This window comes from Carassius auratus, chromosome 30 (assembly GCF_003368295.1).
Source record: "Carassius auratus strain Wakin chromosome 30, ASM336829v1, whole genome shotgun sequence".
Taxonomy (NCBI): Eukaryota; Metazoa; Chordata; class Actinopteri; order Cypriniformes; family Cyprinidae; genus Carassius; species Carassius auratus.
This window is the reverse complement of record NC_039272.1, coordinates 23,706,484-23,731,897: the sequence shown is the minus strand read 5'-3', so window position 1 is coordinate 23,731,897 and position 25,414 is coordinate 23,706,484. Positions and strand designations below refer to the sequence as shown.

The window sequence follows — 25,414 nt, the reverse complement described above, 5'->3', positions numbered from 1 at the left end:
TGTATCTAAAAAGGGTTATTAAATCAATAGTTCACCTGTTTTTATACAGTCTATGTAGTTCACTTAAACAAATGTGTTTTTCCTGTAGCAGTGGTTTTGTATGCTGCTTTCAAACATCTAAACCCTCTTAAATTAGAATCATGTTTGTCAGTCCATTAAACAAAAATTACAATAATCATCATATTTTGTTTGAGGTATGGGGTAACAAGTGAACACAATAATACCACACTTACATGTTCTAATACAGGCTATATGTTGTTGAATATGTTTGTTTGTTGTTTGATTATAAAGTGTTAATAAACAATACATATGTGTATGTGTGTATACAGTGTGTGTATGTTTTATAATTTCTAAATAGGATACACATTATCTTTTTTATGAGTATATGATCTCAAAATGTATATCTTGCATTAAATGAATGGGGGGGGGGGGGAGAAGAAAGAAAAGCATCTGGGAAAGGCAGTTTTCCTGAATTCACCCTATATTTTAAAGTATAACGCTTTTTAGTTTAAAAGATGTATACAAATAGCACAACAGATTAAACTTTATTTTTTTAAGGGTTGTTTTGTTTTATACTTTGCTTATATTTTGTGAGGCTGGTTACTGGTAGGTTCTGGCAACTTATTTCTAACAGCAAAAGTTGGCATGTGCTAGCTGAAAATGTTACAATGTTTAAACGAGCCAGCCAGACAGACAGCAGCGCTCACGTGCTCTCAGTCTGGCACGTGTCTGCCTCAGTGACCTTGCGATGACCTCGGTCACGCGTGGGTCAGGGGTTCATCGCCCCAGACAGACCACATTCCTGTCTGGAGTCTACTATAAATAGGTCGGGGTGAAGATGGGTGACACACACCTGCTTCAAACCAGACATGATGCAGTCATCCCCCTCTATGACCGAGCGAGAGAAGAGCATCCCCGCAGCTGACGGATGTTTCCTGATGTGGCGGGACTACATGGACCTCCGTGGGACCCTGTCGCAGCTGCTGGAGCAGCGCGATCGAGCACACGCCGCAGATGAGGGTTTCGTGAGAACCGGATCCAGCAGCAGCGTCTCCAGCACTTCCACCTCCTCCAGCCGAGACCTGCGGACCCCTCGGGACTCCTGCGGATTCTGCCGACAAAACGGAGAGACACCGGTGGTGTACATGACTCACAGACTGAAAGCCCGAGACGGACGGATCCTCTGCCCGATCCTGAGGAGCTACGTGTGTCCGTTCTGCTCCGCCACCGGAGACCGGGCGCACACCCGCCACTACTGTCCGCGGAGGAACACACCGGAGACCGGCGACCCGTGAATCAGTGGACTCCGTCAACGACACCTACACCGTGCGTCTGTGTTCGAAGTCTGTTGTGAAAATGTGTTCAAAAGGATGTTTACATTATTAACGGTTGAAACGTGCTTTTGTGGTTAATTTTAAAATAAAAATATTTTTCTAGTGCATCAAAAACAGGTTTGAATCCGTTCCTCGTTGTTGATTTGATTTGGCAGTTGACAGTCGTATAATATAATAATAATCCGGTCTGGATTATTGTAATTCTCTCCTCTTTTGCCTCCCTCAAAAATCTCTCCATAATCTTCAACTGGTCCAGAACTCTGCTGCTCGCGTCATAACTCGAACCCCCTCCCCTCAACACGTCACTCCTGTCCTCCAACAGCTCCTCTGGCTCCCGGTCCAGTTTCGCATCCAATTCAAAATCCCTCTGTTTACACCCAAGGCCTTACACAATCTTGGTTTAACATCTGATGTAAACGAAGGTTTCTTTACAATCTGTGCATCAGTTTAAGAAAAGAATTGTCTCTTAAACCCATCTGTCAATTTAACAAGTTAAGGAAAACTTTTTCAGGTAATTGACTTCTCTGATTTTAATAACACGCTAAAATATTTTGAAAGTTAAACTGATACTAAAGAAGGAATTTTTACTCTGAAGGATTATTATTATTTCTAAGAATATTTTGGCCATGCTGCTTCCACTAAGAACTGTAGGTGGTGCTATAAACCAACGGTGTGTTTTGCTCCTTTCAAACTAGTGAAGAAGAAGAGCGCACGCCGGTGCGGGAAACATAAACACGGTCAGTGTTTGTGTGTCGTTGAACGAGACATATTTATATATTCAGCAGATACCGGGACAGTTGATGCTTTTAGAAGCTGCTGTCGAATCGTATCCAAGTGACTTTGATTGATACGATGTGGTGGTGGTTGTTTTTCTGCTGACGTTAGTTTACAGACCCTTTACTAGACTATAAAATGTCAACTATAAACAGTTTCTCAACATAAATTATCTTTACTTTATAATTAACTCCGCATTTAAAGATATGTCAAATAAAGATAAACAGTGATTCTTATGCAAAGATATCTGATATCTAAACTTATGCCTCTCTCTCTCTGTGTGTGTGTGTGTGTGTGTGTGTGTTTGTTTGTGTGTGTCTGTTTAGTTTTCAGGTGGATTATGGGCTCATCTCTGCTTTCTGTTGCTGAGCAGCTTTTGAAAGACCTTCAGAGAACTTTCTTGGAGACAAACCAGAGTAAGTTTGAAACGCACACACTCACTGATGTCTTGGCAGCTTGATGAAGCCTTTGGAGGATGAAACATTAAGTAATATTTGTAGTGGAAAAGCAGAAAAACTACTTGACATCCTGCAGTTATCTCATCAGTCTTCACAAACTCACACTGTACGTACACTTGGCTCCTGAAATCTCTGATCAGTAGTGAAAATGTGCTGGAAATAGCAGGATTTTCTGACGTTTATACTACTTATGAAATAAGTATTGTAGTACATTATAAAATATATAAAATAGCAGGATTTTCTGACGTTTATACTACTTATGAAATAAGTATTGTAGTACATTATAAAATATATATAAAACCTTATGCAATAATGTATTTAATGTGAATTATAACTTATTTAAATGTTAATTTATTAACTTATGTAACTAACTAATTATTAAATGAATGCCACGTTTTTTGGGAAAATAAAGCCATCCCTAAACCTACCCTAACCCTACCTATACTTTATATTTCCTTCATTTTTATTGAAAATAGATGCCTTTCAGATGTGATATAAGATTTGAAAAGGAAGGAAAAAAGTTTTTCAAAAGGCAGATTCGAACTTGGGTCGATCGCATCAAAAACACTCCGGTGCATGCTTTACCCTCTACGCTCCTGAAACTGACTTTTTACAGCTATTTGAACTTTGTGTAAATAAACACTCCTTAAAGATGTTCAGTGTGTTCTGCTGTTCTCATGCATATGGACCCCATGTGTCTCATACAACAGATATTAAGTGATTAACAGTTTCATTGAGTCACAGGTACATTTCAGAATAGATAGTAACTCTGTACAGAATTTTACTCCATTAACAAACCCATCCCAAACTAGTCCCCAACTGCGGCTTTAAAGGTCCCATCTTGGCTATAATTAAATGCAATCAAAGCATCATTCAGTATATACAATCAGCATATTTCTCACACACAGCTATTATTGTCCCATTTCCAAACAGGTTAAGCACCTGGACCATTTTTTTAAAAGGCTTAGCTTGTCTGTCTGGTTATAAGAATTTATTATAATTTTTTTTCTAATGCAGCCACTTTAGCTTAAACAACAGATACTTGATCAACATTTAAAAATAGGCTTAATCGTAAAAAAACTGCGTGTGTGGATGTGAACTGCAAAGTCAGTGAATATTTTGGAAGTAGAAATAGCTGCAATTTCTATTACTGTCACCGGATGGTGCACTTATACCAGTTGCATGAGTTTTTCACTCCACTGCTGTAGTTTTTGATTGCTTCAACAGACAACACGTCCTGTGGAGTCAGAAATAGTTCAAGTTTCTAATGGTCCATGAGGTTTCCTTTCGCATAGGCTTCAAAGTATGGAGATATGCTTAAAGAGATGACCAGTAGTCCAAAGCCTTGTATCAAATAATTGTGTTAAAATGTTGATATATTGATTGAGTTATTTTGAAATCCTTATGTTTGCAGGCAAGACTTAAAGCAACACTGTGTAACTTTTGGCGCTCTAGCGGTTCAACGGAACTGGACGCATCTCGCGGAAGAACATTCTGACCTGAGCTACTTCTGTCTATTTTGATCAATAGTGATTCACGCAGGTATGTGTTACTCCGCAGCGGTGACGACCCGAAAATATAATCCGATACAATAGTCCGAATATAAGCACTTATTATAAGTGTACTGTAGTAATTCGTGATAAGACAAAAATGCGGTTTGGAAGATGAATTCGTGATGCATTCGCTCATTATATAAATGTAACAAATTTTGAACACAGAAAAAATTACATAGTGTTGTTGCTTTAATGCAGAACATCTGGACGAGAGTAATGGCATTATTCTGTTGGAATTTTGATGTCAAACAACGCCAGAGAGAAATATCAAGGGAGTAATGATGACTGTAGTGTTTTTGAGATTGAAATGTTGTTTCAATTTGTGCTTGTTTGGGTCTTTCTCCAGAGAACCATGGTGACCACAATAAACAACCAAAATAGGCTGTTTTGCATGACAGATAATTGGTTATTGGTATTATGTTTAACATGTATTTAACTTAGTTTTCCCAGATCTTCTGTTTCATGTACTCAAAAATGTTGCTTTTGTGCATTAAAACATGCTTCGTGCTTTTAATTTTTTTCCCCAGTTTTATTAAGCACTATTAACTAATATGATCTCTTTTTCTCTTTCTTTTCACAGTACCAGCTGACCTACTAATAGCGTAAGTATTTTCCCCATCTCCTCCATCTTAAGTTAGATTTACCATAGTGTGAGATCTGGCCTTGAACTACAGACTGTTAAATATTTTGGATGCTCTTGACCTAAAGTTGAGGAGGGTTAATTAATGCAGATGTGTGTATCATTACTACTGAACATTGTACAGAAACCAGCGCCTACCTCTTAACCACCAGATGTACTCAACGCAGGCTTTGTCAATCACATGTGTATGACTTTACCCAGCGCTCTCTTTCTAGACGTCATTGACTGAATAAATCATGATGTTAAAAGCGTCCTCAAACCCACAATGACAGTCATCAGGCTGCCAATTGGGGAAGCACTAAGCCACAGTAATTACTCTACTCTGGGAAACACATTCCTCCATACATGGCTGTTCACATCACCAGTCAGCACTTTTTGCTTTATTGGGCAATTGATTCTGGTTTCAGAGTCATCATCGCGTCATGTCTTCGCTTCGGTCTGCTTCTCTCTGAGACATTATTCTAATGTGGCTGGATGGCTTTCAGATGATGCACTTCCATACTTCCACTTCAGAATGTATTTCTATAGGTTTGATGTCAAGACCAGATTGGTTCACAAGTGGCACCATTTTTAAGTTTTATATTTAGACAGGAAACAGCACGCACTTTGGGTTAAAAGTGAGAGCTGAGGTTATTTGCCACTGAGCTTCCTGTGTGCATGACACTGTCTTATCTTTACCTAGCATGGTTTCCTGACCCTACAGTTAAAGGAAATAGTTCCCTCAAAAATTAAACTTTGTTAAAATTTGCTCAGTTTCATTGCCATCAAAATGCAGTTGGTTTCTTCATTTCAGAAATTCAGCATTTCATCACCTGCTCACCAATGGATCCTCTGCAGTGAATGGGTGCCGTCAGAATGAGAGATCAAACTGCTAATAGACCTTAAGTAATACATTTGACTCCAGTCCATTAATGAAATGTCTTGTAAAGTAAAAAGTTGCTTGTTTGTAATAAACAAATCCATCATTAAGAAGTTTTTACCTTCAAACCATCCTCTATTTATATGATATTGCTTTCTACGGTCAAAAAGATGACTTGTCTGAATCAGAAGAGAAATACACGCACAAGTGAAAACAGTTCTAAACAAATATATGTTGGTGGAGTTTGATGTATTGTAAGAGGACAGCAGGGGATGGACTTTTACAGTGGAGGAAGCATTTTTATGAATAATGGACAGGGACTTTTGTCAGAAGCGATGGTTTATATCTGAAATGCCTTAATGACGAATTATTATAATTTTTTTTTTTTTTACTAGCAACTTTTAATTCACAAGATGTTAATTGATGGACTGGAGTTGTGTTGATTATTGCATAGTGATCTTTATCAACTGTTTGTATTCTTATTCCGACGGCACCCATTCACTGTAGAGGATCCATTGCTGAGCAAGAGATGTCGAGCTTTCGACTTTCTCCAAATCTGTTCTGATGAAGAAACATCTACATCTTGGAAGTTAAGTTTTAGCAAACCTTCATTTTTGTAAGAAATTTTCCCCTGACTCTCATTTTATTCTATCTTCCAGATTATGGTTTGTTTTTGGCCAATGTGCTCTTCAGGTGTTGGACCCGGTGGACCAGCACTCTGTCACGTGTGTCATCACCTAGCGGTCGAAAGACATTTCAGGTAGGAGAGAATAAATGTCTCAAATAATCATTTCTTTTTCCACACAGCCACTGAACAAACCTTCTTTTAATCATGTTTGGCTGTTAATGATGTACAGAAATTTCTGCAACCAAAATATTCAGGCAACACAGCAAAATCTTCAAATTCTTGATTTCGGCCAGATTAGTTTTGGAGAGCCGAAATCAAACCAAAACATATTTTGACTGGGTCAGCATCTCACACAATATAGATCAGCTACTACAGGTGAACCTGTCACAGTGAGGAACAGAAATTATGCTAATATAGCCATATGTCAAATTCTCCAAATATGGAGAATGGCTCATTGTCTTTAACATTTCAAACATTATGGTAAATCAATAATGCAACATTTATTGACAATTACTGAACTGCACTAATAACTCAACAATTATTCACAAGACTGCGTGTGCTTATCTTGTTAGATGCTTCTCCTGATTATTCACAACAGCACATTTTTGTGTCATAGATTGCAAGTGTGCTTGTTTCTCTTTGCAGCAATGTCTGCAGTGCATAAATTCTTAATAAATGAGTCTCCAACACAAATGCAGTCTTTAGAGTTCCTTGATATGAACACTGCACACACAAAGCAATCCCAAAAGGTACTGAAAATGTCTTTTTACATTACACTGAAATTGTTGCAGGATATGTGTGTGTGTTTGTATAATGTATGGTGAGCTTACATCAATGCATAATATATGATTTCATTTTGTTGCATGTGATGGTGATTTGCAGTGGGAATTTGTGGGAAACTTGGATGCTTTTAATTCAGTGAGAGCAAACTGAACCTGAGTGGATCAGAAGCTGTTGTTGTGGTGCCCTCCAATCCTCCTTTTAACATGGCCACTTTTGGAGCATTTCTCAAAACTGAGGTAAGAACAAACCGGTGATGAAATAGGAAGTTCCGTAACCCTTTAAAGAGTTCAGATATGTTAGTCAGAGTGACCTAAATCCCCACAGTTTATGACCAGTCAGTCCCTGAAAATATCCACACTGAGGTCTACAGTCAGATGTACAATGAGCTCATCATGTCCTCTCAGTCCCAGAGTGTCTAGAATGGTCAGCCAGTGTCCAGGAGGGAGTAGGTGGGCGGAAAAGCCTCGCTTTCCCCATAATTCCTCACATGACTGACCGTAGATCTCAGTATATGTCTGTAACACTGGGTTAAGTTTCCGTTAAACGCCTACGACGAGACCAAACAGAAGAAAAACAAATAAAGAGCAAACATTAGCAGAAAACAAAGTATAGTGATAAAAGTTAATAGCCCCTTTTATGACCTGCTGTGATTCATCTTTAGACAGTCATTGATGTCTGTGTGAGTTTATCATCTCTGTTTGTCATCGGTAATTCTAGGCTCAATTGTCTTTTTTTTTTTATAAAGTGATGTAGTTCCTGTAATTGCATTTTTAGGTATTTTCCAGGAATCTTATGTTTTTGTTCAGTAAAGTTTCTCCTTCAGGTTTTTCATTTATAATTCTCATTGAGTTTAAAGGATGTCTTTATCTAAAAACAGTATTTTGAGATTTGAGAGTTCTGAAATGCAAGGCTATGAGATTACACTTCAGTTTGACTGTATCCCGTTATTTCCCATCTCAGTCACATAAATGTCCTTCTTTATTCTCGATTCCAAAAGGAAGGTCGCTCACTCTTTAAAAATCTTTTATAATGAACTGAAATCTTTTTTTTTTTTTTTTTTACCTAAACACCATAAGAAAATTTAAATTTAAGTCTAGCTGAAAATTAGAAATGAAGTGTCCTTAAACTGGGGTCATTGGGTAACTAAGTCGGTACTGTTTGGTTTTCAGGGTGTTGTGTTAAACCAGTCGTAGTGAAGGTCTTTGGCAAGGAGCTGCCTCTAAATATAGTTCAGTTTTACAAATTTTACATCTTGCTACTTTAACATTTTTAGTCATGGTGAAGTGTGTCCTGCTTACACATTTACCTGTAGTAGCTTATCCATGTGGTGTGCACAAACACTAACAAAACACCAGCATATATTTTTGGATGATGATTTTGGCTCTCCAAAACTAACTTTTTTTTTAATGCATTTTTTCAGTCGCCAAAATTTTGGTGCTTCTCTACTTTATATGTCTCATTCTGAAAAATACTATTATATAATAATGAGAATGAAATATTAAAACATTATGATTGATTTTTGTTTTGTTTTGTTTTATGACATGTTCATGTTATAACAGGATCTGGTGCGAATTCAGTCTTGTGGCATTTTTTTATATTAAAGATTGTTGAGTGGCTTTGGTGTAAGGATGTCTTTGTGCGTTAGGTTTCTTAATATGCAATATAACAAAGTGTGAAGATGTGACACAATAGTTTTTAAGCTGATGAGAATATTTCTGCTTGTTGGAATGATTTGAGTGATATTAAGTAATCAGTTTGTACATTTAAAGCAGGCAAAGCAAGTGAAATGATGTTGTGGATAAATGTAGCTGTTGAAATACTGTGCTGTGCAGAAATCACTGCTCCAGGTGTGTGTTCATGGTGTGTGTGTGTGCACTGAGTATGGGTCACCATACTTGGCTGTGTGTCACGTCACTTTCACTTTCTGCCGTCTACAGACCCTGAGGTGCTAAATTGTTCCAATCACGTTCTAAATTGGATTTTTTTTCAGCAGCATATTTAGCTCTAGATCTCATTCATACTGAATGCAAAGGTGAATTTTTGTTCTGCAATTTATGTGATTTTAATATTTTATGAAAACACTTCACAGTGTTTGGTCTTCTAATCAAGGGGAACCATATAAATGCAGGGATCTTCAGGCCCATAGGAATCTGTGCCCACAGAACTCTGTAGAAAGCGTACTCCTCCTCCATAAATATTTAGTTTAACCTGTTTATGTTTTCAGTGCACTTCAGAGTGTGGTACAACCAGATCTGTTTTCCATGGTTACATTTTCCTCTGAAATCAGCACAGAAAATGTGGAAAGAAGTCCACCGATGCCTTTCGGGTACGGGGTTGTGTGTTGGCGAGTAAGTTTATGTACGTGTGCAGACCACATGCAGAAATCTGCCGGCATGTGGTCTGCAAATGGTGGAATGGTGGGTCGCCCTTCAGTAGAAGGAAGTGTTTCCGGTTGGTCCAGTAGCCAATATCCTGTCATTCAGCCCCTCTCTGGGGAGAGAAGCTTCATTAATATGTCATTAGGACTGTCATACTGTATTAAGATCAGCTGTGCTTAATATCGTCCTGCCCTGGGGCTGCTGTCCAGCTGTCATAGTGCTCTCGCTGACCTTCACTTACCATCTTTGAGTCATGACCTACAGTAGCATGAGTGGAGTCAAGAAATGACACGGACCTAGATGTTTGCCTGACAGCATGAGGTAGTTTCACTATTGGTAGAAATCTCAGAACACTTTCACTGGCTGAAATGCGCTGTGAAAATAGAGTTGTTTGAGCGACCTGTGTGTGGAAGAAGGGGGCTTATTTGGGAAAACATTCTACACCATATTGTATTTTTATCTCTAATGTAGTAGGACATAAATTACACCGCTTCACTCCACTTTGTTTTTACTGAATATTTCAATGTTAACTTATAGTTTACCAGTTGCCTTTAAAATATATCAATATTTTTTTATTCTGGACATTTTACAGTGAAATGAAAAGTCCTGTTTACACGTGACACTTTGTCTGCTAACCTACAAGGGCACATAACCAGGACATGGGAGCTTCTCTATTGTACTAGTGGTGAAAGTCTCTCTCTTCCTCTGTATAATGTTGACTCACATTGGCAGCAGCAGATCAGTGCAGGCTGTTCTGATAATGCTGCATGGACACTAATGACTCCTCTGGCCTTTGTGTCGTGGGGAAATAATGATAATCTTAGTGTTTGTCACACCAGCTGGTTACCAGCCTGTGCCAATCCTCATTGTGCCGTAATAAGGTGGGATGCTTCACTATAGGGCAACTATAGAAAGAATGCAGGTAGTCTGAAACGATGTCTGTATTTTTAAAATGTTGTTTTTGACTGATGGAATCAAAATGGTGAGTTGATATTGCATGTGTTAAATAAGATTGTTTTAGTCTTAAGAAAGGCTCATGAAATTACACAAGACTTTAAAATTCTCTGTTGCGCAAAGAGATGGCATAGTGAGGTCTGTAAGTGTCAAGTTGGGCAAGACTGTGCTTGCCTGCACTGTCATACCAATTTTTTGTGTTGTGTAAAACAGCCAAGAGGCTCGGACAAGGCTGGCAGTGCATTCAAATCAATAGAGACACTCATGAAAAAAAACATCAAAATAACCATATTTACTTTCTTAATGCATGTTCTTATTGTGATTTATCACCCATGCAGCACTAATCAACAGGCTGTCAGGCAGCTCACATTTAAACACATTTTATGCTTGGAAAAGGGGATGAGAAGCATCCATGGGATGTCAGCATGAAATTAAAAGCTTGCCATATTGTGAAAAATTTATTGATGCATATTATTCCAGAGGTAAAAAACAAAAAAAGTGATTATTATTAAAAATGTAATTTCCTGGTACACCTCTGAAACAACCTTTCTTTTCGGCTGACTTCACGCATCACTTTTATTTCCACTCTTCCCCTCCTATACACCTGACTTGATTTTTGCAACTGCCTCTTTACACGATACATTACATTCCATACCAGACTGATAAAATTCAATCCAACATTTTTTCATGTTTTGCACGTCACATGAGCATAAAGGGGCTGCAGATAACATTTTTCATGTTGACTTTAACGCATGCTGAAATCTACCTGTAACATGTACTCACATCACCATTTGATGATCTTCCAAAAAGTGCAAAAGAAGATTCAAGTCATTGTGCTGGAGATTGCGGTTAGTGGTGTGGCGTCATTCCAGGAAGATTTTTAAGAAAGGCTTCGAAAGAAAAAACTCTGTAATAAAGTTAAATGCAGCCCATTTCTTTCAGCTATTACTAGAAATCTGTTGTTTTTCTCTACTCCCACCTGCCTTTTTTCATTCACTCTGTATGATCTTCACCAGGGATTTCATACAATTTTTATTTAATGTTTTATGCATATCCGTACAGAAAGGTAGCATCTCCTACTCTAATCACTTCTCCCCTCTCCTCACTTTATGCCCTGGGCAGTTTGAAGTGTGGGGGATGTTCAGTGCTGTTTCAGTGCTGTTGGCCCAGTCCTGATGTTCAAATGTGTGAAAGGGACACATTTTTCAAACTGTATTTAAGAGCATTCACTGACCTCTTGCAATCCAGTTTAAACCAGTCACTATGTGCTGGTGTTACGCCATCCTGTATAAATTTAAATTAAATCATTTTGTCAATACAAACACGCCTACTTTCTATGTAAATTAGGTTTATTAGATTATTTCTTATTTGCAAACTGCCTGGTGTTATTACCACCCACGGAAGCAGATGACAAATGAAATTACATTAACCACATGAAGCCTGACATTTGAAATAATAGTCTGAATTGAAAAAAATATATTATATATATGTATGTATGTGTGTGTGTGTGTGTGTGTATGTGTATATATATATATGTATATGATTGTAAATATTACAGTTATACTAAGAGACCTTTTTCGCTAATAAAGTAAACTATTAATCGGACAAGTGTTACGACCAGGCATGTAGTCATTGGAGAGCTCCGCACTGAGCATTTTAAAGTCACAGTGCTGGAGAGATGCTCACAGTCCCAGTATAATATGCCAGATCACAGGTCTGCTGTAGCCTCCATAACCTATCACCCAAACCAACCCGCAGATTGGGGCATTGCAGCGTGCAAATTGCACCGTTACCTTGATGCCTGATTTATTTTGAATGTATCCTCTAGAGACTGCTCATGCTGTACCCATGTTGATATGATGGGATATAAAACAGCTAAAGGAAATATGAGGCATTTTGTTTCTGTGTAGTAAAAATATATTTTATAGTGATTTTGAATAGGCTCATGAATAGATTTTGTTTCATAAAAATTTATTTAAAAAAATTTATAATATATATCTATTTTAGACACATTGACTTTCCTTTAGGATTTAGAGTGATTGGCATCTCCAAGTAATATGATAACTTGTATTTGCAGAATGGTAGCATTTTTATTTTATTATTACTCCCCAAATTTTATTATAACTCTATCAAGAAGCCTAAAAATACAGGATGTTTAGTGAAATTATGATTTATGAATTTAAGAGTCCTCCATGAACATTTTTTGTACATTATATTTTGTCCAAAGTGTTCAGCCAGATTGCCACCAGCTGGTCATCTTGACTGGTCAGTTCATCCAGCATGGAAAAACTAGAAGTTACTTCTCATGTTCCACAAACAAGCTGTCTACTTAAGCTGGTTTCTGTTTTTGTTTTTTTGTTTTCCCAACGTGGAAAATATAATATTAAAATAGCTGTTATAGTAAATGATGAATGTTTTTTCCTGATCTTTACTTTCCTGTTCTGTTTCCTTGTCATGAATATCATGCAAAAGTACATTTTTAAAGCAAAACCAGATTGCACTGGGCTTTCTTCCAATGAATGTCCTTCACTTGTCCCATCCCATTAATAATACTTACATTAGACCTCTTACCCCATACCTTTTAACTTGTCACATATTTCTATTTTTGTGACACATCCAACCAAAACTAACCTTCACCACATATTAGATTCAAGCCTGTGAATGAAACATTTTATTCCACAACTCAGTCTAACTAACTTCACACAAATCCAAAGTCAACCACTCCCCGGAGGACCGGTGGTGACATCTCTTTGGTCTGACAGATTAGATACTGGCCTTTCTAAACCATCCCAAACACATCTGCCACACAGTATCTGTTTTTGAAGAGGTCCCGTGAGGGGGAAGAGAGTTCAGGGTATCGCAGTGTTCCATCCAGAGCCTACATACCATTTTTATGTTGTGTTGGAAACATGTGATTGATTTATGGTTGAATGTTCTCCAAACAGCAGGGATCCAGAAGTCCGAAAACACACTGAAAATCTGGGCTTCAAACTTATTTAAATCTGGAAGCAAACAAAGATTTTCTTTTTTTAATGTATGATATTAAAAAATATATTAAACAATTGACTAAAATATTCAAATAAACAAATTAGCTGCATTATTTAAACCTGTTTTGCTAATTAAATTCCAAAAGTTTAATTCAGCTGTGTTTTACTGATCATAGGATGGACAATTTTCTAAATACAGTTGTGCTCATAAGTTTACATTGCAGAATATGCAGAAATGTTAAAGGGGTCATATGACGTTGCTAAAAAGAACATCATTTGGTGTAATGAAATGTTTATGTGGTATAAGGTTAAAAAAAAAAAAACATTATTTTTCAAATAATGTACATTATTATTTCTCCTCTATGATTTTTACAAAGCTCATCGTTCTGAAAAGCTAGGTGTGCTTTGATTGGCCAACTATCCAGTGCTTTGTGATTGGCCGAATACCTCAAGCGTGTGACAGAAATGTTACGCCCCTTGTCACACTGTGATGCCATCTCCCAGCACAATGAGACAAAATAAAAGTTACGCCTTTGAGCAGTTTTAGGAGGGTGTGGCTGACACGCTTAACTTTTGTAAAGAATATCTCTTTGGATTTAAGACTTTAGTCTTTGCAACTTTACAGATCTTCTTTATGCACCAAGAGCTTGTAATACTCCAAAGAGAAAGGAAAAATTGAAATCGCATCATATGACCCCTTTAATAATTTTAACAAAATGAAACTGCTCATGAAAATTGTGTTATTTTTATTTATTACTGATCTGAATAAGCTAGTTCACATAACAGACTCCTATAACTCTCTTTCCTTACTTCTTTGTCTTACTTCCTTACTGATGTGTTTTGCTTAGTTTAGTTGTATGTTAGATGTAGTATACTTTATTAAATCCCATATATCCACAATCGATTGAGTGTGCTGCTCACAATTCGGAGTCCTTGAATGTTGGCCAGGAAAATTATCTTTCCTAGAATTGCTAAATCATTATATATAATCTCCTCGGTGGACAGACAGATTAAATAACTGGAATATTGATTCTATTATACAGTTAATTCTAATATTTGATCTTTTGATCTTCTGATCTTCTACAAACAAGTTATAATTATTATATAATTATAAATATATTTCCCTTTTAGCTAATTTGCTACACTGCTGTAACCTCCATAACCTATTACCCAGGACCAACATGTTCTGTTGGAAACATAGAAATATTGACATTAATATTCAAATAAACAAATCTGCTACATTATTTTTGCTTGCTAATTAAATTCTAAAGGTTTCATTTTGCAGTGTTATACATAATAACTGTAACAATTTTAGTTTTTTTATTCACACTGGCACAATGAAAATATTTAATTGCATGCAAATGTGCCAGTAAAAAGGTGCATTAACATCATTAACATCTAAACAGCAATAACCACATAAGGAAGTACATATGGTAAACGTGGAAGCTTAAATATGCATGTGATGCATGAGGAACAATGACAGTTTGTTGTAGCGTGTGATGTTTGCATAAGATGTTTAGATATGTGTTTGTATGTTGTTTGCCATATGTGATCCTGTGATCCCTATGTGATATATATATATATATATATATATATATATATATATATATATATATATATATAAGCACATGGGGGAATACATGAGAGATGCACTGAATGAAAGCACATTCACTCTCTGACATCAGATGGCACTAAACTGTAGAAAATGCTTCTGTTTCAACTAAACAATTTCAATAACGTGATAATACTGTATACCGTGATAAAAGCATTAAGAATTAATCACAACAAGAAAATTTTATACCGGCATATCCCCAGCTAAAATTACTGGTGCATCTAAATAAATTAGAATGTCATGGAAAAGTTGGTTTATTTCAGTAATTTAACTCAAATTGTGAAACTCGTGTATTAGATAAATTCAGGGCATACAGACTGAAGTTAACATGCTTGGATACAGCACTCTGTGAACAGCCAGCTTCTTTGGCAATAAAGGTTTGTGGCTTACACTTCTTGTGAAGGGAGTCATTGATTGTCTTCTAGGGCTGTCAACGAATATTCTAAATTGAAAATTTTAAGGTGAAAATTTATATTCAAATAAAAAAAAAGTGAAAAAAAAACGTCCGCGGTAGTAGAGGCGTGGTTGTCTGCATTGCGAGTGGGTGCGCTGGCGCGGGAGGGGACGGGTCACAGGAGTCGCACTGTCTGGCACAGCATCACTGCTGAAAGTTGACTTGTCTTCATGGAAGATGGCAGCAAGTGCAGAGCCCAGCTCGACCGCAGCAGAGAAAGTGAGGTAAAATTGTTGACCCGCGAGATAAAGTTTTATGCAAGCTATTTAAGCATTACCGTTAGCATACCATTCGACCACTAGCAACATGAGGCGAGTGGGGCGGGGCCGAGGGACGTGGGAACAAGGAGTGAGGCCTGCGGAATGATTGGGAAATCAGCGACAACTGCTGACGGCTGACGGCCGCCCGTGATGTGGAGGGGCGGTTGCCATCCGTGAGGGAGCGGAGGAGACGGCGCCGTTCGCCAGGGGGCCGGAGCTTGCTGCCATCCACCGGAACGGTGATAGTGAAGGGCGAAAGTGAAGGACGAGAGAGGACCAGGCCTGGGTTTTTAGTTGTGTTTGCTTTTTATTTATGTCTGTTTTGTGTTTATTTGGAATTATTAAAGTTTCATTTTGATTTTGCGCCAGTTCCCGCCTCCTCCTTGCCGATGATTAGGAAGTTGAATTCATTACAGCATCGCCCGCCACAAGCTCTTTGTCTGCAACACGACAAGAGTCCATAACGGATAAATACATTTTGTTAATTTGTAAGGACATGAGACCGATCAGTATCGCGGATAGGGCAGGCTTCGGGGAGTTCTGTCAAGCAATGGAACCGAGGTTTCATTATTTATCGTTTCATGTCAAGGAAAAGTTCCATGTTTACCACAGCACAGCTCGCTCAGAGCATTCAATGTCAGTTCTATATGCAAAACGTCAATTAATATTAATAATATTTGTTTCAATCACTGAAAAAAGCCTGCTATATTTGGGACAATAGTCGCGACCTTAAATTGCTTGCACAAAACTCTTGATCAGCACTCAAAATGTGTTAGTTCATTTAAACCGTTATGCGCAGAGAATGTGAGGGTGAGAGAGCGTGAGGTCTGCAGTCTTGGACATTAGTTGATATCCTTGTTTTTGTGTAGGTAATACGTTGTCATATATGTTTAAACTTAAATAGACTATCTATACAATTAGTTATGTCTATTTTGGCCTGTTATTGACGTAATGCGTGTCATTGACAACATGCGCAACCAGATGTTCGAATATTCATGTTTTTTTAGTGGGAATATTCGAACATCATTTTTGAGCAATTTTGACAGCACTATTGTCTTCTTGACAACTGTCAGATCAGCAGTCTTCCCCATGATTGTGTAGCCTAGTGAACCAAACTGAGAGACCATTTTGAAGGCTCAGAAATCCTTTCCATGTGTTTTGAGTTGATTAGTTGATTGGCATGTCACCATATTCTAATTTATTGAGATGGTGAATTGGTGGGTTTTTGTTAAATATGGGCCAAAATCATCACAATTAAAAGAACCAAAGACTTAAACTACTTCAGTCTGTGTGCATTTAATTTATTTAATACACGGGTTTCACAATTTGAGTTGAATTACTAAAATAAATGAGCTTTTCCATGACATTCTCATTTATTAAGATGCACGTGTAGACTAAATGTTATCAGTTTTCATTGAGTAAAACTAGTCGAAAATAATCATGGATAATTCTGACTAAAATAAGACAAAAATGCTCCGACTTGATTGCGAATAATTATTCATAAGAATGTGTACTTAAAATATTTTTCACAAAACAGTCAAGTCATATATCACAAGAAAGCTCTCATTCTCAGGAATTTGACGATGTAGATCATTTTATTATGTGACAATTACAGATCGAAAGATCTTCAATAGAATTGCGATGTAAAATTTCTCACCTCAGTGCAAATTATGATTTATCCTCGTAGCACCGCTTCAGTCAGCAGCAAACAGCCACAAATACCTACATACTCAATATAATCTTTTAGATGAGAATCTCTTCTTTCAAACAATAAAATTTTTACGTTTCTGTGTGCTTCCATCGGTGAGATATAAAGCGTTTTGTTCATGAGCGCTCATAGAGAAAGACGCGGTTAGGTGTCTTATAATATATCGATCGGATCTCATTTGTGAAGCACTATTTGTCCCTTCAGCTGTCAGTCTGAGCTGTGTGCCCCACTCAGAGGTGCTGAATTTGACACCTCTGCGTCAACAGCGGGGAGAGGAAGTGGGCAGTGAGTGACCATTTCCAGCTCCGCCGGGGCAGTGGTGGCCGAAGGGATATTGAGTTCTCGCTGTTTGTAAACAGATCACATGCGGACTGAGGAGTCTGAGATGGAGATGCGTCGCGGTGATTATCAATGTATAATAATCATACTACAAGTTATGGATGACCACCGTCGCTGTGGAGAGGACAGGACGCGCATGTGGTGAGGCTATACGTGTGTCAGTTACTTTTATATATTTTAATCTTTATTTAAAATAAAATAAAAGCTCCGCTAACAATATGGTAAACTGTTTATTGACAGAAAAGTACAGTACATAGGATTATTACAGTACTGTGTGGATGAACCTATATTTGTTTGTTTACGCTCCGAAGGTTGTGTACAAGCTTTGGGGAGTGGATTTGCGCGTCCAAACTCACAGAGAGATGTGAGTAAACAAAGGATGTAGTGATGAAGATGTAGGTCAGATGCTATAATCATTATACCAGTACAGAATGGACATAAATAAAATGATATGAAGCTGGAGATTGTGGATTCTGTTTTATATTGTGATAGACTAGATATTTTTTATAATTTAAAGCAGTTTGCTAGTTTGCAGTTTTGAGTTATCCACTTTCAAAGACAAAAGTTTAGAACACACATAAAAAAAAGCGGCTTGTATTGAGATGGTACATTATATGTGAAACAACATAAATAATACTATTTGTCACAAACAGCAGCTTTTTATGTAACTTCAAAGTGTTTTCTGTAAAATGATATAAAGATATTGCATGTATTCCATGGCAAATAAGCATTGGGACACTGCAAATTTGGGCAGGCGGAAATTGTATACAAAAAGAGCATTAATCCTTCCTTCAGTTGGAATAGAATAACTTTTGCATAGATTATGATAGAAAAAATAATTTCCTTTTTCCTCTTTTAGTTTACATCTGCTGGAAGCACATAAAATAGGTCTGAAGCTGTTAGGCCCCTTCATTGCCTGAGCTATACAATAAAAAAAAAAAAAGAATATATATATATATATATATATATCAAAAAGCGCCTTATTTTTTCCCTATTCATTATAACACAGACAACATATAAAATCATTTTTATCCATTTCAACAGTGTTTTATGTAATTTCAATGGGTTTCCTGTAAAATGATACCAACCTTTTGCATGTACACCTCTGTATGTAGCTATGTGAAGCTTTTAAATTTAGGTAGGAAAATTCTAGGCAGAAATCCCCAAAAAAGCATTTGAGCTTAACTTAACAACACTAGTTCTATAAAGCGAGGCAGTTCCAACTTTGCGAGGACAGTCTGGTACTTCTGACTCACAGCCTGTAAGTACATGTTTTTCTATTTAAAGAATTTGCCACTAATGATTCAAATGCTAGTTTTGAGCAGTGTAGAGTAGTGCTGTTGTTTTTCGTTTCTCCGATCACAAATGCAGACATGGTTTTATGTTTACACGCCGCGAAATGCAACCCTACGTGTAAAAACACAGTATATAGTCATTAGAATCAGTAATTATGTCCCCACTGGATGTAACAAATGTCTTGTTTGAAATGGGTTTTATTGGTTTTGTCTGGTCATGCTGGGAGGTACGCTTGAGGTATTCAGCCAATCACAACGCATTGGATAGTTGGCCAGCCAGCGTACACCTTGAGTTTCAGAACGATGAGCTTTGTAAAAATCATTGCGTCAATAAATTTGTATTTTTTATTTTTCTTTTACCTTAAACCGCATAAACACATTGCATTACACCAAATACACAAGATAATGTTCCTTTTTAGCAATGTTATATGGCCCCTTCAAGGTCTGATTTTCAGATTTTTGCGTCGTTGGTCATTTTGTATCTGCAACAAAATAATTGACTTATGCAAAACAACTTACAAATGAGGAATACCACAACAAAATCAATTCATCTTAGCGAGGAACTGTGCAATAAAAAGTTCCAGAAAAGTTTGTACAGAGATGTAAAGATCACCTTGGCTCTTTTCTCTTTTCATGCTTCACAGTGTGTTATATAATGCTGTAAACACTGTTGGCTGCAGAAGTCTCTAGTTTGCTTTATGCTGATGCTTTTGTAATGTCATGCTGTGTCTAAATGAATCAAAGAGGCTACATCTCTAATCTGACCTGGCTGAATTTCCAGCATCACTAGCCATAAAAAGAATGTTACCAGACGTTTTGACGTTTTGCTGGCTGTCGGTTGATGGTCTGTCAGGATCTTACTCTCAAGGACAAGACAGGAGTAATGTATGTTGTGCAGGCTGGATTATGAATATGTGAGCATGTGAAATGAAGCGGTGTGCTGTATTAGCCTGTGAGTGTTGAGTTTTTTTTCAACATCAGTCCTGCTCTCTCCCGCTGCGACGGCTCTGGCCTTTGCACTGCTTTCACTCTTTTGGCTCCATGTTTCTAATTATCCTCCGTGTGACTCACCCACAATGAGGTGTCAGTCTTTGACAGAGCGAGGCCTTTTCTATTCACAAGGCAGAGGAGCAGCTTCACTGCATGGGATTTATCAATGTTTGCCTGTTAATGGAGTGTGTGGTCTGAGTTTTCCGCAACGCTAAGATTTATTCATCAAGATAATACCTTCATGAGTTATATTCAGTACCGACACTTCAGCTAACACACATGAAAAGCAAGAAAGAAGCTTACGGAAAGTTGAAGGTATTTTATAGAACCAGTTTGTGGAAGTGCAGAAGTTGAAAGATTCAGAAAGTTTAAAACCCTTGAATCTTAAAACTATGTGTCATTTCCTGGATGATACACAACTTATTTTTTTTTTTAAATATATTTTGTGATAGTTGTTCATGAGTCACCTTGTTGGTCCTTAGCAGTTCAGTGGTTTTCCAGCATATTCTGCATATTTGAACCCTTTCCAAAAGTGGTAAACTATGATTTTGATATCCATATTTTCACACTGACAATTGAGAGACTTATACACAACTATTACAAAAGGTTAGAACATTTACTGATGCTCAAGAAGGCAACACAATTAAGATTAATTGTGCATAAAGGGGGTGTAAACTTTTGAACAGGATGATGGTGTTAGTTCTTCTCATTTTGTATAAGGATCATATTTTTTCATTTAGTATTGGACTCCAGAAGCTATATAAACACTTACATGTTTCCCAGAAAACAAAATAAGTACAATTTACCCTGATCATCCAATTTAAAAAGTTTATACCCCCGTCTCATAATGCATTGTGTGGCCTTGAGCATCAGTACGTGTTTTCACCTTTTGTAATATTTATGCATGAGCGCGAACATAGAAGCATTTGGGTTGATCAGGTTTGCATTCAAAAACAAATGTAATCCACCGGGTCTTCAGCGGTGCTCAGATGTTGGGAGTGAATGTCGACTGCTATGTTCATTATTACATCCAACAACAAAACACCTCAGTTGCTTAGGAGACGATCTTGTCTACCCTGGTGTGGTGTTGAAACAATGGCGGATTGTTTCCAGCTCACTCTGGGTGGGTCTACATTATAAAACCGATGCAGTAGTCAGTAGTCATGGGAGGGGCCTGTGCTGAACTATGTCACTCTGACAAGAATCTCATAACAGATTGATCTGAGAAAGCGATACAGGCTACAGTATAACTGGTGACAGGACAGGAAAATTAGTTTTTACTGACATGGCCTGACAACATCTCATCTGACCACAGATCAGTTGTTCAACTGAAGCTCCTCGTCCCGTGAAGCTTTTCCACACTCGTTTGACTGACACCTGAGGGAAAGTGTAGTGCATCTCCTATGTGATGTGGTCATAAAGATGTTCTGCGTCTAAATAAACGCAATTCTTGTCAAGAAAAAAAAGAGACAGAAGCAGCAGGTCCGTTAAACTGTCAAGCTTTTATTTTGATGGGAAACAGAATGGAGCCCTTACAGCTTCTCTTTAGTTGAGAAGTGTTTCAAGTATGGGTAAATGGTTAGCACTTATTGCATTATTATATGACGTTAAAGAAACCCAAACTCACAGCAGATGCTGAGATGGAGTTTGTGTGGAACAGAGCTGCTCTAAGATGCTGTAAACACTGGCTGATAATGAACTATTCATGTGTAAAAACAGTGCCATGCTTCATTCTGAAACACACAGCCCATGTATTTAATTCATTTAAAGCCTTTGCGATTCGATAATTGCACTGAGCCACGTTTTGGATTTTATTTTGATTAATCATGTACTGTATGAATTTCTGTACTTGAATATTGAGATGTATGATTGTTTAACAACCAAGAAATAAGAAGCTATTTTACAGAAACACATTCCCCACTTAATGTTCCCATATTCCAGCAAGGTAATGCTCCCATATAGACTGCTAAACAAATCTAACACACTCCATGACCTTGCCAGTCATCAGATCTACACACATTGAGTCTCTCTGGGACGTCCCAGAGCACAGAATGCAAATGAGATTTCCACCTTCTTTATACCTCAAACGACTGGAGGCTTTTCCTCTTGAAGAATGAAGACATATCCTAATGCAAACATGACAGCATTTAAAAAAAGAATTGAAGCTGCTCTGCAAAGTGTCTCTACTTTTTTATTAAATTTTGTTCGTTCTTAATACCTTTTTTTATTCATGAGATTTTTTTCTTACTTCAATGACAAACCCCTGAAGAGAAAGAGAATCGACACTGCAGTCCTTTCGAGGCAGTTAAAAACTCTTTTGAGTGAGGTTGTTCATGAGTTTAAATGTTTTATTGAAGTGTCAAGCCTGACTTTCTTACTCCGATTAATTCAAATTCTATTCATTCTATTGAGGCATTTCCTGTATTGTGTTCAGATAAAAGTCATTTAGGTTGATAAAGACATGGGAGTGAGTAAATGATGACAGAATTTAAATTTTTGGATAAACTTAAAAAGTGAACTGGTGACCGGCTGCAACACAAAACATAAACATTACAGTTGCCTACATAATTTAGATCTAAATCTAAAATTTTAAGCACACATTTTAAATTACAAATAACATTTATTAAGAGCACTGTTTGGTCTGATGTCTTGATTGTTGACTCATACTACCTGTATTTAGTCTGCACTGTTTGACACTGTAAAATCAGAGTCTGTTTTTAGAAGCTGAAATCCTCGAGAGATGCAGCGGTGATGGCACAACACTCGTCTCTCATTTCTGTGTATCTCTCTCTCTCTGTCAGGTGTTAAGTGGATCCGGGCGTCTGTACACGTGCTTCACGTCCTGTCACTACTGCCCACACCCTGCCTTCTCGTTCTCTGTGCTCCAGAGAAACGAAAGTCTGATGGTGAGGTCACTTCCTCTTTCTGTTTCCATACACACTCACACACAGCTGCACTCACAGATCCTGAGACCCTGAGACCCTCATCCTGTTTCTTGGTTTGTAGAATTATTTCTGTCATTATGCGTTTACACACTGTGGGTCGAAGGTTAGGAATAATTCAGTTTTTTCATGTTCTTGTGCTCTGCAAAGCTGCATTTATTTGATACAGTAATATTGTTAAATATTAGTACAGTTTAACATGACTATTCCACTTTGTATTGACATCAATACGTTTCACTTCAACGTTTGCACAAATTGATGCTAAATAGTTGACAGTATTACCAATTAGTTTACCACATTATTTTTTTATATGCAAACTTGACTAATTCATTATTGAAAACCGTTTTAGTTGCAACACCACTTTTTTTTTGCCTGCTTTTGTTTTAAATCTCTTGTTTAGCGCTCTTCTTCATCTGCCGCTTGCTGTGGTTATTTCTAGCGATTTTATTTGTTTTCGGGTCTCAATTGACTGTCTGTCTTTTGATGCTGTGGCCCTGTTTCAACAGTGTCTGTAGCATGTGCATCAGCCTGGTTTTGAGCCCAGGGGAGCAAATGAGCCTAAAATTAGTCCTTAAGTCTGAGAAAGAAAATCCAGAGACTACCCCAAAAAGCACTGCTTCACTCTGATAGCATGACCTCACTTTATTATCGAGCTGCAACGAAATATAAATGCGTTTTATGCCCATGTGATCTGAGAGGAATGGTTTCCTTGTTTATTTATAGTCCTCTGTGTAATGCATTAGCGTTTGCTTGATGCGCTAGAAAATGTCTCAAATGTGATTAAGCTGCCTGCTCTCAGCGGCCGTCTCCTCCAGAGATAAAACACGAGAACATGACGTGAGATTCTCATCGGTTGGTGGTCTCTGTATCGAGGGTCTGGGGTCCAGTCAACCTGTAGTAGACCAATAATTAATGGAGAATGTGAATTATAAAGCAAATACAGTCTGTTCTTCATAGGCTGTTTCATTGTCAGTCTTCTTGTTTTGTGTGACACTAATATTCTCCTTCATTGTAATCCTGTTGATATTTCCGTTACATGGTGAATGCATGCTGATGCATTTTTCATGTGTGCAGTCACCATAAATTGAAAACAGATGGCTGCATTGTGCAGTTTTATCATAACACAATAAATGATAGTGAGACACATCTGATCTTGAGTCTATACTGTTTGGCTGTCTGTCTGAGTCAGGCAGCAGGTCTCAGATCAGCAGATGACTGTTATTCTCTCAGGGCACATAAATAACTGATCCGGGAGAAGAGAACACTCATGCAGGAATTCAGATATTTGGAGTCATTATGGATTAGAATGGACTCTTCTCTTCGGAGTTGTTGTTGCACTTTAATGATTTGGGGTTTTTTAAAATGAGGGATGATGTGTCATAGCATGTTAAAAATTGCTTTTAAAATAACTAAACCAGCAAAGCTTGACCCTCAGTATGATGTTTGTGTATGTTTGTATATATGGTTACAAACTATTTTATCAGTTGCCAGATAATGTACATCTGTTCACTGAGCATGATGGCGTTTTCTTTTGGAGTTTCAGTTTGTTTGAAGGTTCAGCACCCTAGACTGACTCTCATCAACAATCGTGAAACCACATGAGTGAAATATTGTGCTTTTGGATTTTGTGTTCATAAAATAGTTTAGTGTACTATTTATTAAACATTCAAGTAGCTAGATTTGATCATGCTTTCTAAAAAGAAAAGTGAACTTTATACACACTAAAAGAGGACTGTTGTTTTTATGCAAGCAGTGAGGTACGAGAAGCCGTGCTGTGCTGTGCTGCTTCACGTCACGTCGTGCCTAACAACTCCCTTCAGCTGTGATTCACAATACAGCAACTCTTCTAGCTTATTGCTTAAAAAAAACGCCAACCACACCAAAAAAAAAAATGTTAAAACCAAAAATGTATGAATTGATATATTACTTTTTGAAGTAAATTAGTTTTAATGTTAAAACTGTTCTTCCTCTTAAAATAGTTCTTGACAGCAACAGTAACATGCCTCATCTTATGGAGCACAAATAAAAACTGGAACGTTTTTTAAAAACGTATATTTTCTCACACCCATACACGTGGGCCAGAGTTGTTAAAAACACTCCTAATGAGTAATTACTTCTAGACAGACCAGGAGAACATGGGCAACACATGATATTTTGTTTTTGCACATACCTGTAAATTGCACATTTATATATATAAAAAAACGTATATAATTTTTTCTGTTATTTTATCATTAGTTTTTCACTTACACGTTATGTATAAGAAATACTGTATGAGATGTTAAATGTTTATTTTCGTACGATTCAAATCACTTATTTTTATTTTTGTTTATTTATTATTTACTATTATTACATTGCATCTTTATCTTTATCCTTTTCCTGACCTCAACATCCTAATGAGGACTCGATTTATTTTTTGTAACAATATTTACAAGGGATCTTTATTTGGTGAAAAAGTTAAAAGGAAGA

At 37.3% G+C, this 25,414-nt stretch overlaps 1 protein-coding gene and 1 long non-coding RNA gene across 2 annotated transcripts; both read left to right on the top strand.

The window, feature by feature from the left end:
- Positions 1-663: 663 nt before the first annotated feature.
- LOC113050056 (nanos homolog 1-like) lies at positions 664-1,549 on the top strand. The gene has a single exon (XM_026212762.1). It carries the CDS (start codon positions 870-872, stop codon positions 1,293-1,295), a length of 426 nt encoding a protein of 141 aa, XP_026068547.1. The 5' UTR covers positions 664-869; the 3' UTR covers positions 1,296-1,549.
- An 892-nt stretch (positions 1,550-2,441) lies between these two features.
- LOC113049729 (uncharacterized) lies at positions 2,442-25,190 on the top strand. The gene is made up of 6 exons (XR_003276638.1): positions 2,442-2,524; positions 3,981-4,108; positions 4,700-4,721; positions 6,278-6,378; positions 7,129-7,265; positions 22,808-25,190. It is a non-coding gene; the product is annotated as an uncharacterized LOC113049729 (long non-coding RNA).
- The last annotated feature ends 224 nt before the right edge of the window (positions 25,191-25,414 follow it).